This window comes from Propithecus coquereli, unplaced genomic scaffold, assembly GCF_000956105.1.
Source record: "Propithecus coquereli isolate 6110/MARCELLA unplaced genomic scaffold, Pcoq_1.0 Scaffold303, whole genome shotgun sequence".
Lineage (NCBI taxonomy): Eukaryota > Metazoa > Chordata > Mammalia > Primates > Indriidae > Propithecus > Propithecus coquereli.
The window spans coordinates 1354207-1373221 of NW_012148653.1; the positions used below are offsets into that span (position 1 = coordinate 1354207).

Below are 19015 nucleotides of genomic sequence, written 5' to 3' on the forward strand. Positions count from 1 at the left end.
TTTATTTAAAATAATTTTTATTACATGGAACTTCTTCTGCAAGAACAGAAAAGCAGTATTGATCAGCAAAGTATACTGTGTGATAAGCCATATTGATACATAAAGTACAGTGTTTACTAATTGCTGTTGAAAAATTGCCATTAAGAAAATACTTGGAAAAAAAGAAAAAAAACGTTACATACTCATTTTTTATTTGTTGAATTTGTATGAGGGGGTTCCCCTTGGGAAAATCAACATGCCAATTCACATAAACAGTCAAATATATTTAACCCTAGTGGGTTAAAAGTGAAAAGACAGAAGAGAGGCAACAGGGACATCAGAAAATGGAAATTCCTAGGTCTACCTGGGCACACTACTGGCAAATACAGCAAATTGGGTCTTTTGGGACTCATGACGCAGGTGACACTAAAGCATGAAATCCCTAAATCATCTTACTTTGGCATGCTTTCATATTGTTGTTGCTAATGTGAAGTAAGGAACAGACAAAAAGCATGGTAGATATCAAGAATCAATGCCACCCCCAGCCCTGTACCCTCATCTCTTCAAAGGGAATATTCGTGAATGTTTTCAGGTAAAGAGAATAACCAATTGTGTCCAGTTTGGAGAACCTGTAGTATCTACTGTTCCTTATTAATTCTTCCAGTATCTGGCATGTACCCTGATTCATTAAGGCTTGCTGACCAGTGCCAGTCAGTGGTCAGTAGAGAATCAATACCTCATATTATTAGCTTGCTGCTCTTAGGGACAAAATGAAAATAAGATATTCCCTTGTTTATTGAAATATTTAATGGAATATGTAAAGAGCCACTTATAAATAGTATAAATATTATTATTACTTTAAAAAATACTTTGAAGATTCCTTTGAGAGAACTATTAATAAGTTCATGGATCTATATAAAGATAAATTAGAATACTATTCATTTCGGTTAACTAGAGATAACATATATACTCTACGTATATGACGTAGTTTGGCAGACAGTGAATTTTGTGGAATCTTAAATTGATTATTCAAAATCTGTCATGAAATATAACTATTATATCTTAAAATTTGAGTCTAGATCTTTTTAAATATATCCCAAATGAACACTGGAGTATTAAGCACCAGGGTACCTCTTTACAGATACCTTATTCCTTATATGTACTTTACTAATCATACATTAGTATAACTCCTCTAGGAGGGTCTCTGCTCATAGAAGAATGAAATTACATTTTGATTCATCTGAAATAGAACAATGAATTGGATCTCAAAAATCTTTATGGTTTCTGGTTCTTTCTCACAATTGTTAATATGGCTGTTTAATATCTTCAGCTCAGTGTGTAAATAATACTTCTGCATACTTTGGAATTACTGGTTTCTTGGAGCTCATGATATTAAGAAATGTAGAAATGATTTTTGTTTCTTAAAACATAATGATTTATTAAAAGGGGAGGGGGCAACTGTGAGACTGATTTAACAATATAATAATGTCTAGAAAATTATAATCGAAACCATAAATTAGATGTGGAAATGTTTTTAAGTTCAGTGGCTTCCAGCGCTAATATAACATGCTACATCCAAAGACTCCACTTATTCACTTAACTATTTTCTTTTGTACCTTTCTGCAAACAACAAAAGCAGTGAATGAACAAAAGAATAAGCTGTTTGCCAGAGGATAGTGATTACATTATTGATTTCCCCCAAGCCGTCCTGGGCAGGCCCCTCACCGTTGTGAGATGCTAGTTGTTCGGTTCTAGCACCAGTCACACTTCTCTGAATTAGAACTCAGTCAACCAGCTCAGTTTGTACTTATATTTAGGTGACCAATTTTTTCTAGGCCAGGTATACATGATATTACTATAGAGGTACTAAGTCATATTCAATGAATTTTTTTCATCTTTCAGCAAAAATTGTGATCTTTGATATGCCTTGGTTAATGAACGGTGAGTATATTATTTATGCTTTCTTAAAACAAGATGTCTGATTTTCTTTTTTCTTCACTTTGTCAAGTTAGCCATACTTCTACAGTAGTTTATAAGAATGTTTATATTGTTTTTGGCATGTAGTCTTAAGAGACTGGAGCTAGAATACTGAAAGGCTATTCCTAAGCCAACAGGGCTAATATTCTATCCCCAGGATCTGGGGGCATCCATTAGTCTTTAGAAACAGCCTCGCTGGGTGCGGAGGCGTGTGCCTGTAGTCCCAGCTACTCAGGAACTTGGGAAGCTGAGGCAGGAGGATCACTTGAGCCCAGGAGTTCAAGGTCAGCCTGGGCAACATAGTGAGACCTGTCTCTTAAAAAAAAAAATTAAAAGCAGTCTCAAGATATTCAACCATTCAGGTAAAGTTATAGCCAGAAGCCTCAGTTTGTCACCCACAGATAAGGTGTGTCACAGAACACAAGCCTTGTCTAGGTTTTCTCATGGTCTTTAGGTGTTGAGGAAGAAGGTGGGGTCAATCTGAAACTCACCCCAAATCACTGTAGTCACAGGACCCTTTTGACAGTCATCATATATTTTTTGGTAAAAAAGTTTTGAAAAGGGCCATTGAAAAACACTCTTGTCCAACTTTAAAGTGATTATAAATTTAATGTTATTTTCAGAATGTGCATTCTCATTTGTGTTTGCAAAAGTCAATTGTTAACGTAGAAAGCAATAGCGAAAATCAATAAAACCAAAACTTAAAAAGTTCAACACAATTGACAAACCTTTAGCTAAACCGATGAAGAAAAAAGGAAAGACTCAAATTATTAAAATCTGAAACAAAAGAAGGTACATCACTATTGACCTTGCAGAAATAAGGATTATAAGGGAATACTATGAACAATTGTATGCCAAGAAATTAGATACTGTAGATGAAATGGACACATTTTTAGAAAGATACAAACTACTGAAACTAGTTCAAGAAGAATCAGAGTAGAAATATAACAAAGGAAATTAAATTAATAATCAAAAAACTTCCCACGAAGAAAAGCCCAGCCCCAGATGACTTCACTGGTAAATTCTGTGAAACATTTAAAGAAGAATCAACACCAATTCTTTGCAAACTCCTCCAAAAAATAGAGGAGGGGGGAATACTTCCCAACTCATTTTACAAGGCAGGTATAACCCCAATACCAAACATCACAGCAAAAGAAAACTACAGGCCAGTGTCCCTTATGAGTATAGACACAAACAGTCCTCTACAAAGAACTAGGAAACCAGCAGCATATGAAAAGGATTATACACCATGACCAAGTGGGATTTTCTCAGGAATGCAAAATGAGTTCAGCATATGAAAATCAATCAATGTGTAATCCACCGTATTAATATAATGCAGGGGGAAAAAGACATGATCATTTCCGTAGACACAGAAAAAGCATTTGACAAAATCCAGTACCCTCTCATGATAAAAGCATTCAACAAACAAATAATATAAGGTACAAAGAGTTGGAACAACTGCACAGTTAGAAGGAGCACAGTAGTCCACACAAGACCACTCTCACTTCTGACATGACCTGTACCTTCAGGAGGTGCCCCAAATCACCCTCAGGTTCAATAATTCTGGTGAAGGACTCCAAAAACTCCCTGAAAGCTATTATACTCACAGTTATGATTGGTTCATTATGGAGAAAGAATTCAGATTAAAATCGGCCAAGGGGAGTAAAATGTAAGGCAGAGTCCAGGGAAGTACCAAATTGGAGCACACTACTTTGCCATCATCAACATGTGGCAATGTGCATGGAGTATTGCCACACAGAAGCTCACTCAAGCCTCAGTGTTCAGAGTTTTTATTGGTGCTCCGTTACAAAGATGTGATTAATTGCCCACACAGACCTTAGTCTCCAGTCTCCCCAGAGGTCTTCTGATACCATGTGACCCAAAGCTCCCACCCTAAATCACTTTGTTGGTCTTTCTACCATGGCCAGCTCCTACCCTAAATTATATTGCTCCAATGTGAGCCAAGGCCCCTAGACAAAGACAATCGTATCAGGCATGAAGATTACCTCCCAGAAGGTAAGGGCAAAGGCCAGGCCACTCTTTGGGTAAAGCTAATTCTTCGTTACACAAATGAAGGATTATGTAAACATTGCTATTTGTATTATTTTTTATTCATTGTATTGTTATTTTTTACTTATTTATTTTTTAATGTTTTTGGTCCACAGTGGGTTGAATCCACAGATGTGGAACCCACAAATATGGAGGGCCGACTGTTATTAAGATAGCAATACTTCCCAAATTGATCTACTCATTTAATCCAGTCCCTATCAAAAGTCCAGCTGCCTTCTGTGCAGAAATTGGCAAGCATGTCCTAAAATTCACAAGAAAATGCAAGAAATCCAGCGTAATAAAACAAAAATCTTGAAAGAGAACAACAAAGTTGTTCACTTCCTGATATCAAAAATTTACTACAAAGCTATAGTAATCAAGACATTACAGTATGGGCATAAGGATAGACATGTAGGCTGGGCACAGTGGCTCATGCTCATAATCCTAGCACTCTGGGAGGCCGAGGCAAGAGGATTGCTGGAGCTCAGGAGTTCGAGACCAGCCTGAGCAAGAGTGAGACCCCATCTCTATTAAAAATAAAAAATTTAGCCAGGCATCATGGCATGTGCCTGTAGTCCCAGCTCCTCAGGAGGCTGAGGCAGGAGGATTGCTTGAGCCCAGGAGTTTTAGGCCGCAGTGAGCTACAGTGGTGGCACTGTACTCTACCCAGGGCAACAGAGTGAGATTCTGTCTCAAAAAAAAAAAAAGGATAGACATATAGATCAATGAAATAGAATTGAGAGTCCAGATATAAACCCTAACATTTATGGTTAATCGATTTTTTTTTAACTATAAAATGGTGCCAAGACAAGTCAGTAAAGAAAGAAAACTTTTTAATAAATGGTTCTGGGACAACTGGGTATCCACAGTCAAAGGAATGAAATTGGACCCCTACCTCAAAGCATATATAAAAAGTAACTCAAAATGGATTGGAGTCCTAAATGTAAGCACTAAAACTCTTAGAAGAAATCATAGGAGTAAATCCTTGTGCTTGGACTAAGCACTGGTTTCTTAGATATGACTCCAAAAGCACAATAAACCAAAAAATAGATAACATTGGACTTCATTAAAATTAAAATCTTTTGTGCTTTCAAGGACACTACTAAGAAGGTGGAAAGACAAATCTCAGAACAAAAGAAATTATTTACAAGTCATATATCCGATAAGGGACTTACATCTAGAATATATAAAAGAATTCTTACAGTGTAACAATCTAAAGACAGGTAACCCAATTAAAAATCAGCCAAAGATTTGAATAGATGTTTTTTCCAAAGATAAACAAATGGGCAATAAACACATAAAAAGATGTTCAATATTAGTAATCATTAGAGAAATGCAAGTCTAAACCAAGTGAGATACTACTTCATACCCACTAGGGTGGCCATAATCAAAAAAATACATTAACAGTTATTGGCGAGAAAATCGGAACCCTCTTACCTTGCTGGTAAGGATGTAAAATAGTCTAGCAACATTAGAAAACAGTTTGCAGTTAAACGTAGAATTACCATATGACCCAGAATTCCCCTCCTCAGTATATACCAAGAGAAGTGAAAACTTATGTCCATACAGAAACCTGTGCACAAACGTTCGTAGCACCTTTTTTTTTTTTTTTTTTTTTTGAGGCAGAATCTTACTCCGTTGCCCGGGCTAGAGTGCCGTGACATCAGCCTAGCTCACAGCAACCTCAAACTCCTGGGCTCAAGCGATTCTCCTGCCTCAGCCTCCCCAGTAGCTGGGACTACAGGCATGCGCCACCATGCCCGGCTAATTTTTTCTATATATTTTTAGTTGTCCAGCAAATTTTCTTTCTATTTTTTTTTTTTTAGTAGAGACGGGGTCTCGCTCTTGCTCAGGCTGGTCTCGAACTCCTGAGCTCAAACGATCCACCCGCCTCGGCCTCCCAGAGTGCTAGGATTACAGGCGTGAGCCACCACACCCGGCCATAGCACCTTTATTCTTAATAGCAAAAAGTGGAAACAACCCAAATGGTCATCAGTTGATGAATAAACAAATATTGTGTATGCACAAAATGGAAAATTATTCAGCCATAAAAAGGAATTAAGTGCTGATACATGCCACATCACGGGTGAACCTTGAAAACATGTTAAGTGAACGTCAACAGAAAAAGCCACATGTGTGATTACATTTATATAAAATGTCCAAAATAAGCAAATCCATGAAGACAAAATAGATTAGTATTAATAGTTGCTAAGGACTAGAAGTGGGGGAATAGGGAAAGATGGCGAGGTGAGGGTTCTTTTTGGTGTGATAAAAATGTTCTAAGATTAGATGGGGTGATGGTGGCACAAATTGAATTATATAAAGGGTGAATTTTATGGTATGTAAATTATATCTGAATAAAGCCTATTATGAAAAAAACAGACTTAGCACTTTATCTAACTAAAGTAGCATAGCTTCAAACATGTCATCCCACAAACTTTTAGAATCGTAATTAATGAAAATTAAAATGTTATGTAAAAAAACTTAAATCATAGCGGAAGTAAAAATGTAATGTTTCCAAACTACTATTTAATGTTTATCATGCTGCTCGTTTTGTTTTTTTTAAATGACACTTTAGCAAATTTAATGCAGTATTCCTCTTTTAACTTCTTTAAAAAATGTACTTAGAATGTCACAATGGAAATGAGATTTAAAAAATTAAGTATAAATAAGAAATGGCATGACAGAACAAGATTGTAATTACCAAACAGCTGTGTTTGATAACAGTTTATTCTTGTAGATTGTTTAAGTTCCCCACAATTATATAAACTGCAGGGCTTGAGAGAAAGGCAAAGTTTAGGGTTAGGAAGGAAGTCTGGGTCTGGCTCACATTTACAATGAGGAGGGCTATTTCTTTCTCTCATGACTTCCCATTTTAAAAGGTTTTTCAGATTGAGAGTTTATCAGAACCGTAAAGTAAATGACTCTTTCCATACTATTGTGCAGTTATTTCCTGAATCACATTGTAATTTGATTCGGTGTCTGGAAATCTAAATAGTTGAGATTGTTGATGGATTTATTCAGAGGCCAAAACTCTGATAAGTTTATTCATGTATATAAGGGTAATTTAATCTTCCTGAATCTTCATTGAACATTTGCAACCCATAAGGGAGAGTCACAATGTAAATGCCTATAGGAATTAGAGGATGTTAATTAAGTATCATGCCACGTAAAGATAAATATTAACAGATTATAGCCCAAACTGATTTCAGAAGGCCCAGGTTAGCACTTACAGCAAATTAATTGAGAAAGAGAGTGAAAAGAATTTTAATGAAGTGACTTTTTTTTCCAGCTGCTTTCAAAATTGTGAAAACCTGGCTTGGTCCAGAAGCAGTAAGTTTGTTGAAGTTTACAAGCAAAAATGAAGTCCAGGACTATGTCAGTGTAGAATACCTGCCTCCACATATGGGTGGAACTGTAAGTATAATACCTAAAGACTTGTTTATAAAGTAATTGGCTAATCACATATTAGGCTATATTCTTTCCTCAAGGAAAAAGGAAAAGCAATCTCATAACATACAAAGAAAGATCACAGATACCCCCAAAATAGCAAGTAGTGTTACAGACATTTTATACTTAAGTTTTAAAGTTGTTACATTTTTATTTTTTATATAAGTAATGTATTTACATGGTTCTAAACTAATGAAAATTCCGAAGAATGTTCAGAAACAAGTCTTCAGTAAAGTGTCTCCTCCTTCTGTCCCCAACCACCCTGTTCCCCTCCACTTACATTTCTTATATTAATTTGCAGGGATATGTAGTGCCTAAGTAAGCAAATAAATATAGTATAAATTCTTGCTCCCTCCCATCTCTTTTAAACAGGTAGTGTATTTATGTGCTGTTGTGCATCCTGCTTTCTTCTTCACCAAAAATCATCTTAGAGATCATTCCAAATCAGTATGTGGCAAGCCTCACATACTCTTGTGTATGGCTGCATAGTATTCCAGTATCTAGAGATGGACCATAAGTTACTGAATCTCCTTTTGATATGTCTTTAGTTTGCTCCCAATTGTTTGCTGTTCAACAGTCTTTTTAATTGAAAAGATATTATTAAGCATTATACTATCAAGATTTTTTGAACTGATTCTTACTACTTACAAATAAGAACTCAGGAGTATGTGAGTACATGTTAAATGTTTAATATTACATAACAAACTTACTGTGATAATGATTTCTTTAAATAAACTGTAAAACCTATGGGCTTGGTATACTTTAGGGTAACTTGATAATATTTCAGTTATTTGATTTTTTATAATCTACTTTGTATACTGCCTGCCTGGCAAAATTTTATTCAACCAGACTAACAAGATGAAAAGTTTTGGTATGTCCTTCTGTTTGTTTTTTTGATTAAAAATACTTGAATCAATGTTTTTAATTTAGAATCTGCTGCTTTTTTATTCTGAGGCTTTATATTTCACATTTTAACCTAGAAAAACCAAGTACCATTCATTTCAGATGCTATGCTTAAACACAGTGATTTTATTTGATTTGTCATTTTAATAATTTGCCCATAAAATTGTTGTATCTTAAAATTAATAGCATTTAATAAAAATGATTTTTATTTTTACATATAAAAAGATTATTTTATTTTCCTTCTCTGTTGTTAGTGATATATTTCTTCAGGATTTCAGTCAAAACTGTAGTAGGACTACTTTTTAACATAAATTTTTAAGGTTTTTTTATTTTAAAAGTAACACATACAGATGATTTTTTTAAAAAGTAAACAATACCAGAGATCGAAAAGTATAACAGCACAGTCAGAAGTACCTCCCTTTCCCCAGGTCAGTGCCCACTGCCGCTCCCTAGAAGCAGTCACTGTTTTCTAGCCTTCCAGAGTTATCTGTCCATTACAATTTTTTACACAAATGGTCATATACCATGCATATTGTTTGTGCTTTTGTCACATTATTTTGTAGGTTATACTATATTGATTCATAGAGGTCTGTTTTATTCATAGAGGTCTTATTTTTTAAACCATTGCAGAATATTCCATTGTGTGGATGAATATAACATAATTCATTTAATCAGTCTTCTTTTGAAGGACCATTAGTTGTTGTCTAATTTGCCATTACTAATATCCTTGCAAACAACTCTTGGTACACAGGTGCAGCAAATGTACATATAGGATAAACTCCTGGAATTAAAATCAGTGGGTCAATGGGTATAGTTAGTTTTTAATTTTGATAGCTGTTGCCAAATTCCCTCTAAAGAGATTGTGCCCATTTACCAATAGTCTGTGGGGAACCCTGGCGCCACATTCTTGCCAACACTTCATAGTCTCATTTTTGTGATCATTGCCAGTCTCAGGTGAAAAATACTTTATTGTGGTTTTTAACTTGCATTTCTTTTATTATAAGTGATGTTATATGTACTTACATGTGATTCAAAAGGCAATGTTTGTTCTTTTTCAATGGATTCTGTATCATTCCTTTACCCTTGTTCTGGTGAGTTGTTAAGTCTTTTTCTTATTGATTTGTATATATTAATAAAAGCTGTCTTTTTTTTTTTCCTGATGTATGTGGTACATATTTTCCCAGTTGCGGCCTTTTTAAAACAAAAAAGAATCCTTTCTGTTTTTAGTTTTTAGGTATATTTTGTTGTTCTTGGTTGATTGGTTAGGTTTTGTTTTCTTGCTATTCAGAAATGTTTCATTCAGTGTGTGTTCAATTCTTATCAATATTTTTATGGCTTCTAGGTTTTGTGCCATGTATACAAAGGTCTTCCCTAGTTAGGTTTTTTATTTTTAATCCTCTTCTGTGTTGTCCTGGAGCTTATGTGTTTTTTAAAAAACATACACACATTTAAAGTTTTTATCCATCTGAAATTCTTTTGGGCATAAAGAGTGAACTAACAATCTAACTTGATGCTGTATAAATGGCTAGCCAACTGTCTTCACACCACTTATTGCTCCTTTCCTTTCTGATTTGAAATGCTTCCTTTATTTTAAATTTCACTATCTAATTAAGTCTGCTTTCTTGGCCAAAATAATGAGTTTTAAATCCAGTAAGAGAATTATTTCTCTATCCACCTCTTGGCAGGCTGATGTGAAATACTTTTCTTTTAGGATCCTTTCAAGTATAGCTATCCACCACTAGTAGATGACGACTTCCAGACACCATTGTGTGAGAATGGGCCTATTACCAGTGAGGATGAAACTTCAAGTAAAGAAGATATAGAAAGTGATGGTAAAGAAACCTTGGAAACAGTTTCTAATGAAGAACAAACAACTCTTATTAAAAAGGTAATTTTATAAATAAAATGAAACTGAGTCAAAAGCTGTAGTCTGGCCCCAATTCTACCACTAGCTGGCTATGTAATTTTGGGTAATTCACTTAACTTGCTGCCCTTCCATATCTTTGTGTGTAAAAAAATAAGAGGAAGATGGGACTAGCTGACTAGTAGCACCACTTTAGTGTACTGGCTGATTCCATGCTTTTGTATAAAAATTAGCAAAATGCATCTGGAAGGAATTTTTTGTCTAAAATAAAAGTAATTAATTTAAAACTTTACGTTGTTCTAGTTCCTTTATTTTTTAAACAGCACTTAGTTGTCACCCTTTTTACAAGTAATCAGGGACTTGATAGAGGGATAAATACAATATTATAATTTAGAACAAATTTAAAGAAAGGACCATGTTATATTTTCTACAGTAACCTATTTGTAGTAGGCACTCAAATATACGTTAATGGTCATGTTAATATATGCTAAATAGGTACAATAAACCTATGGTTAAGAGTATAATTTGGATTGAATTAAAATAATGTTTACTTGGACCTAATGATCTGCCCAACTGTCAGTGTGACACTTAAATTTATGTTTTCTTTCATTTTTTTTTTTTTTTTTGGCCTTTAGACTAACCCAACTGAATCTACTTCAAAAACAGAAGAAAATGAAAAAGTTGATTCAAAAATAAAAGCTTTCAAGAAACCATTGAGTGTGTTTAAAGGACCCTTATTACACATCAGGTAATAGTTGAAGATTTTATTAGCTATACTTTTATAACATATCTTGATCATCTTGGGGGAGCCGCAAAATTAAGAAAAATTACATTTCTGAAACTGTAGAAATACAAAATTAAGGGTTATCTAAAAGACTTGCCTTGATTCTGGCATAGTGGATATTTTTAGCTACCTTTTTCTTATTCTGTTGAGTGTGTTTAAAGGGTTCTCACACATCAAATAATGAAATAAACACTATATTAATAAATTATTAACAATAAATAGTAACATCTGAATTTCATGGATTTCTCTCATGTTACTGTTACCATTATTAGACTTGCACAAGTTTAGGGATGCCAGAAGTGACACTGAAGTAGGCATTTGTTGATTTGACCTTCCAACAGTGAAAGGTGAACCAGAAAAATAGGTTTATGACTAAAGCCAAATTTCAGCACATCTCTATTTTTGTTGCTAGGTTATTTGATTCAAAAGATTCAGGGTTGTTTCATCATTGTCTAAAGACCTCTTTCTCACTGATGATGCTTTTGGTTGGTAAATCTATTTTTCCTTATGTTAATATTGCCACACCAACTTTATGATCTAATGTAGCATTGAAACCTTGTTGCGTAACTATGCTTTAGATATATCTCTTACGAACAATACATTCAGACTTTTTAAAAATCTGAGATTCTCTAATTGACAAGATTGGTTTGTTTCCTATTATATTTGGATTTATCTTCACCATCTGTGTGGGTGAAAGAGATCTGCATGTTGCACATGCCTTTTCTGTTTTCCTTTGCCATTTTCCTCCTTTAGAGTTTTTTGTTGTTGTTTGCTTGCTTGTTCTCATTTTTCCCTCTATTTGTTTGAAAGTTACATGTTCTGTGTTTTCACTGGAGGCCTGTCTAGCCTGTAAGTGTAGAGGTGTGACAGGAAGAACAGGCTACGGAGAAAGTCAGACTGGAGCAGCACAGCTTTTCAACTGCACTTTGGGCTCTGCCTCACCCTGCCTCCACCCCCAATAAAGTCCCAGAGCTGCTCTTACACATGCACAAGGACCCAACCAACATCTATTTCCCTACAGCTGCTCACAGTTTTTGTGCTTGCTACTGAGAGCAATTCTGAGATCCATAAGCTTACCGTCTTTTCTGTAACTTCCTTAAGATTGGGTTCTAAAAGGAAGCCAGCAATAATCATGCTGATTCACCATCTTGTCCAAAGCTAGGCAAAGCCATTCTGGGAGAGCTCTTCCTTAAAAATGTGTTCTCTAAATTGATAAATATCCCTGATATACAGATATTCCTGATATAAAATAAATCTATTTAAAGATGGATCTCAAAATCAAGGACTATCTGAAGACTCAGTTAAGTTCTTCAACTTTTTATGTAAAACAAAAAACACTGTTTTCCTCATTGTTTTGAGGCACCTGATACAATTTGGCTAATATAATTAAACTACACAAACTTTGCATGAGTCTTTCAATTTTTATTTTAGGTCATGGGCATTACAATGGCCAATAATAGTAAAATTTAAAGTTTAAGACTCGCCAGTTTTGCTATTTGATAAGTTCTTTGTGCAGTTTCTGCCCCAGACTTGCTTGTTTTTCTCCTTCCCTGTTACTTAGGGAAACTGTAATATAGTAAGAAATTATTCTGTTACTTAAATACATCCCTAGCAATCTTTCTTTTTAATTTATGCTCTTCTCTGTGGGTATATAAAAATATACCCCATTCTAATCTATTTGTAATTAGATAAAGTTGAAACAGCAATACCATCTTTGCTTTGATTATTATCACCTTCCAAAATAGTTTAAATAAATACACCTTAAGATAGTGCTGATTATAGGATTAATTCGGAATCTTCCTAATTCTCTCTTCTGTTCTTTCCTGTTTTATTTTTGATCTTAGGCAAAACCATAGGATTTTTTTAAATAGCATGTGTTGAATCAGCAAGATTAAAATACAGAATTATATTAGGTAATTGTTCTGTAGTCATTTTTGGTGAAATCTCTTTATATAAATGAGCTTAAGATATTAACTAAATATTTTTCTTCAAGGTAATAATTAGACTGTCATTTATTCTGAGTATTACAAATACCTTATGTTTTTGTCACTATCTAGCCCAGCAGAAGAACTGTATTTTGGAAGTACAGAATCTGGAGAGAAGAAAACTTTAATAGTGTTGACAAATGTAACTAAAAATATAGTGGCATTTAAGGTAAATATCTTAAAGATTTCATAAATTATCTGAGAGAATTTGACATGGGAAGTGATTTTAGACATACTTTAGTTGAAAGATTGATGATTTTGAACTTGTACCATGTTTTTATAATATTTTTAAGCATGTTGTACTGCCTTCTGGTTCTAACTAAGTGGTATAGCTTATCTAAAATTTTCCCTGAGGTATCTAAATCTTTAATGTGCAGTAATAGGCTAATGTCTGAATTAATCCCAGGGTTTAATGTTTGTTGTAAATAAAAACTCAGGAAAAATCGCTCTTCATTATATGAATAATTTAATTCATAACAACAGTGAAAGGTAAAACTATAAAATTGATAGTACATTTCCCCCCAGGTGTGGTATATTCTGGAGTGTGGTTTATATTGGATACTAACCTGATACTGAGCATTAATTAAGTTTAACAAGACTGAGTTCACCACCACCCCATATTGTACATATTCCTTCCTTAAATCTTCTGTTGAATTTAGATATAACCACTAGGATGTTCCTGATATGCTTTATTTATCTACTGTTTTTTAATTTCTAAACACACTATTGCAACATGAAAACTAATGTGCATTCTGTTTTTGTGAATTTGCATCATTAAATTCAGGCTCTTAGCCAACAGGATATTTAACAGATGGATTAATTTCTTTATTTAAGAGGAAGGCTAGGTGACAATTGGACTTACATACGAGTATCTTTTTAGATAGATCGAGGTGGTTTTTTCCTGTTAGTGAGGACAGATATATTCTGTGCATAACCACCAATGTTGCTTTGTAAACTCTTTGTTCATTGATTAACTGCTGATTTTTAAAAAAGTCATTCTTAAGCCATTTCCCCCAAATAGCCATAAAGCTTGTTACATGACTACTGCTTATAAACAGGTGAGAACAACTGCTCCAGAAAAATACAGAGTCAAGCCAAGCAACAGCAGCTGTGACCCGGGTGCATCAGTTGATATAGTTGTGTCTCCCCATGGGGGTGAGTTGTCACTTAGTAGCCACAGCAGGTGTGGTGGGGGCAGGGGACCTGAGGCTGAGCCCTGAGTCATCAAAAATGTTGGGCTACAATCTAAAACTTAGAGTATCAGCACCTCACCTCACTCTAAATATCTCTTTTCTCATATGTGAAATGAGATGGTCAAAGCCTCGAAGCCTAAAGCCCTTTCCAGCTTTAAAATGTAATTGTTTTTAATGAGTAAAATTGTTTAAACTGACACCAATTGAAATTGAATTTCCAAAAATATTCCTCAGTTTTAGAACTTTTTCCTTTTTAAGGAAGTTCGTTTTCTTCTTTTTCCTTAATGTGGTATTCCAGAATAATGCCTTAAACCTCATACATATCCAACCCCTTGTAAAGCTTCCTGTTTATATGCTAAATTACCTGTTTGGAATGCAGGTTTAACAGTCTCTGCCCAAGACCGTTTCCTGATAATGGCTGCAGAAATGGAACAGTCATCTGGCACAGGTCCAACAGAATTGACTCAGTTTTGGAAAGAAGTTCCCAGAAACAAAGTGATGGAGCATAGGTAAGCTTTTTAGTCACACACTCTCGAATGTAGTGGGAAGAATCAGAAAGAGAAAGGGGCCCCTCCTTCTCTCATTTGGTAGGTGTTGAAGCTTCCGGCATGACCAGGCACCCAGTGAGCCTGTGGGGTTGCCCAGATGAATGAGACACAGAGTTGTTCAAGGAGATTGCTGATAGCAGAAACTTGTTTTCAGGCCGGTACAAGAGTCTGGATCTGTCCGGAGCACAAAAACAGATCTCTTTGTTCCAGCATTTTTCCTTGTAGGAATGCTTGCCTTGTGTACTAGAATGTTTGTTGCAGCATTGTTTAAATAGTGAAAAATTGGAGATAAAGAACCTAAGTAGTCACCAGTTAAAGCAATAGTGAGATACATTTAAGTATATCCACGTAAAGAATACTGTAGCCATTCAAAAAAGTATAAGTCGGTTCTAACATGGAAAGACATCTGTGATATATTATTAGAAAAACAATCTAGTCACAGAAAAAATTTTTTGACATTATCCTATTTAAGAGGGGGGAAAACCTGTGAATGTGTAGGTATATACATGTATGTATGTGCACATATCAGGTTGTGACAAATGTCTTGAAAAGATATATAGAAACGGAGAATAGAGAAGGCTGTGCTTTAGTTTTGTTTGGCTATTTTTAATTTTTTAAATTGGAATTATAGTTTATTGGAGTGTTCCCAGTTTTGCTCCCCAGGGGATGTTTGTCAATGTCTGGAGACATTTTTAGTTGTTATAGTTGGGGTCACGGGCTGCCATGAGCGTCTAGTCGGGGGAGCCTAGGGATGCCGCTAAACCTCCTGCAGTGCACAGGATAGCCCCCACCCCAAAAAAAAATGATCTAGTCCTAAATGTCCACAGTGCCAAGGTTGAGAAACTTTCTTTTATAGGGCAGTTAAATATGGACACTCTGATGACATTTGAGTAGGACCTGAAGGAAATGAGTAAGCCACATAGATAACTGGACAGAGATCTTTCCAGGCGGAAGGAACAACAAATGAAAGGAGAGTGTACTTGGCCTATGTGAGGAACAGCAAGGAGGTCAATGTCACTTGAATCTAGTAAGCTTGGCGGGAGATGGAGACAAAGAGATAGTAAGAAACCAGATCATTGCTGTGGGGATGACTTATGAATTTGAGAGGAGAAACCATTAATTGGTGCTAAGGCAAAGCCTTGAGGTGATCTGGCTTATTTTTTAAAAGGATTCTTCTGGAGGCTCTGTAGAAACTAGATGGTGGGCAGGCTCAGGTGGAACAGTGATACCAAATTCACACTGAAGTAGAATTTGCTGTGTGCCAGCACTGTTCTAGATGCTTTACACTTATTGATTCATTCAGTCATGAAGACAGCCCTATGAGAGAGGGAGGTATTTTTCCCTCTTTATAGATGAGAAGCTGCGAAACCTGGCAATGGTCATGGTTGAATGAAATCTTCAAAACAGGGATTGAAAGAATACAGACATGGCTGGAACACAGAGAATGAGAGGATCCATGGTAACAAAGAAAGTTGGAGAGGCAGGCTGGGGCCAGAGCAGGAGCTCAGTCTCCATCACAAAACCAGCAATGGAGTGGCAACCCGATCTGACATGCCTTTGACAAGATCATCCTGTTTGCAGTGCAGGTAACAGAGTGGAAGAGAACAAGAGTGGGCCAGGGGAAACAAGTGTTATTTCAGTTGTCCAGCAAGAGAGGAGAAATGTTAGACCTAGCCTAGAGGAATATTTAGTGGCCAAATGGAACAAGCTGACCCAGCAGGGAGTTAGGAGGAAAACCAGTAGGCAGGCTCTGTTGTGACTGTCATCAAAGCCCAACAAAGACAATATTTCACAAAGGAGAAGGGACTACCAGTACCAGATGCTGCCATGCTGGTCAAGAAGGATGTGTGGGCAGGGCCCATTGATTGTGATATCACTGAAGTCATTGGTGACCTTACAGAGAGCACTTTCAGGCTTCAGGAGCCACATAAAACAGGCCAGATGCTAAAGAAATGGAGGTGGTCAAACTGCACTGGAGGTTTGGCTGGTTGGGGAGGGATCTGCGGCGGTATTTGCAAGGAGGAATGTTGTATTGATGAAGGGGTTTTTCATGGGAGAGATTTGAGCATTGTTTAAAAGCCTGTGGCAAGGACCATTGGAGGAGGAGAGGCTGGACAATACAAGATAGATCATGGACAGTGAAATTCCTGAGAAGGCTAAAAGGGGAGGACCTAAAGTGGTGGTGGGGGATTAACCTTAGTTCAGGGGAGGAACAAGGCAGGTGGAAGTCAGTGGCTGCCTTGTTTGTATATGGAAAATTTAAAATTTTCAAATTATAGTACAGGAGGGCCTACTTTTTGCTTTTATCAAGTTTCTGTGGGGTTTTTTGGTCAAAGGCAGTTATCGGAATACGTTGAAAGGTTACAAAACACTGGTATAAAAGGCGTTGAAAATTTATTTGAAGTTCCTTTGAAACAGTCCTTCAACATGAGGGGTGTTTCTTTTGGTTTTGTTATGTATGAGTTGCTTTGTTTCTTTGGTTTTTGTTTTATCAATTCCTAATGGCTTGCTTTTCTGTAACTGAGAGGAGATCACTGTGTTCTCACAGAAAGTGGGAGGGGTGCTTGGTGGGTGTGTACTGAAGGCCGAAGAGTAAAGCACCTTTCTCCTTTCTAGAAAGGGTGGTTTCCTTCACATCGTCAGATATTTGGATGAATTCTACTGAATACCATATAAAAAACTTTTTGTTGAATCCCATGGGTTACTGAGCTGCCACCCTAGGTGAACCTGGGGAGAGGAATGAGGACTTTCACCTTTGTTACAGACTTTTGCATTTAACTTTTTTCATTTTAATATTTTACTTTTATAAGAAAATTCATTAAAACTTTAAACAAGTTGTTTCCTTTGGACTTTCATAGGTTAAGATGCCATACTGTTGAGAACAGTAAGCCAAACACTCTTACGTTAAAAGACAATGCTTTTAACATGTCAGATAAAACCAGTGAAGATATATATCTACAAGTAAGTATACTTTCTTTTTCCTAACTAAAACAAAGTTGTTAATGCTAATCAACATTAGAAATCCATTTTTCCCACTGCTATAAGGAAAACCCTTTGGCATAGACATGAAAGAAACGCTCTCTTTGTGAAGAGATGCCAAACCAGAAATGGTAAGCAGCGAGTTACTTTTAGAGATTTGCTAACCTTTAAAATCTCTGGCCATTTTTAGCAAAGCGCAAGGTGCTTGGGGGGGGCGGTGGTATCAAAGAATTTATCTTGAGGAAAAAGTACCACGTAGTACGTTTGAATTTGAAAGAGACAGAGGGGCTAAGTAACTGACAGTAGCTCAAGGATTTCATATCTCCAGGAAGTGACTGCTCTGCTCCTCTCTCAACTAAAAATTTAGACCTTTCAAAATGAGAGTAAGCAGAGACACATCTGTCCACCAAATAAATCTAATGCCTCGTTACATTTCCAGCTCCCAGCTTTTCAGAGAAGATGGGTCCAATCCCTTCAATGTTTGGATTTCTAATATTCTTGTTTGTCATGCCCATGATTAGTGACTGTTTTACTGACAAATCTTTCATCCCTTTTTCCCTCTTCAGCTCAATCGTTTACTAGAAAGCAATAGGAAGCTTGAAGACCAAGTGCAGCACTGTATCTGGTTCCAGCAGCTGCTGCTTTCCTTAACAGTGCTCTTGCTTGCTTTTGTCATCTCTTTCTTCTATTTGCTTTAGAGTTAAAGAAGTGGTACCTGCTAGGAAACACAGCTCCTTCATCTATTAGTTGGAAAAAGTAACAGACCCAAAACTTCTCCACCAAGCTACTAAAAGTATTGCACATCTGGGCTTCCTAAAAGGAAATGTGCAGCACCTATAGGGGAACACATATATGTCTTGAAAATAAACTGTTAGAATAAAGAAATGCTGGAGAAACTGATTATAGGAGACTATAGCTATTTAGTAAAGTAAGTAAAGGTATATCCATTGTGTAAATTAATAGTTTAAATATAATTTATTTTTTCCTTTTGATTTGAATACTTTTAAAGCTTAAGTTTTACCATGTAAATATATTAGCTGAACTGAAAAATATAAGTAACATGCTTTGTTGCAGCCAAAAAAATGTAATCTGCTTTTTTATGACAGAGTTATTATAGCTGAGCCAACTTATTAGCTTTTCTATACTATGTATATAGAAAAACATGTATATTGAAAAAGAAAACATACAGAGAAATTTATGTAATCATAACTTTGTAATTTTGAGAATTACTTCCAGATGATAGTCAATATTCTTTTGGAATGTAAACCTATTTAATGCCAAACCACCTTAGCCTTTGTTTCTCA

General features: G+C 35.8%; 1 protein-coding gene across 1 annotated transcript in view; it reads left to right on the forward strand.

Moving 5' to 3' along the window:
• MOSPD2 (motile sperm domain containing 2) overlaps positions 1-18611 on the forward strand; it is a 51057-nt gene extending 32446 nt beyond the window's left edge. The window contains exons 6-14 of the mRNA XM_012649816.1: positions 1843-1920; positions 7298-7422; positions 10070-10246; positions 10858-10970; positions 13064-13160; positions 14050-14146; positions 14564-14693; positions 17591-17693; positions 18278-18611. Coding sequence (XP_012505270.1) covers positions 1843-1920; positions 7298-7422; positions 10070-10246; positions 10858-10970; positions 13064-13160; positions 14050-14146; positions 14564-14693; positions 17591-17693; positions 18278-18409 — 1052 coding nt within the window. The 3' untranslated portion in view covers positions 18410-18611. The remainder of the gene's footprint in view (positions 1-1842; positions 1921-7297; positions 7423-10069; positions 10247-10857; positions 10971-13063; positions 13161-14049; positions 14147-14563; positions 14694-17590; positions 17694-18277) is intronic.
• The last annotated feature ends 404 nt before the right edge of the window (positions 18612-19015 follow it).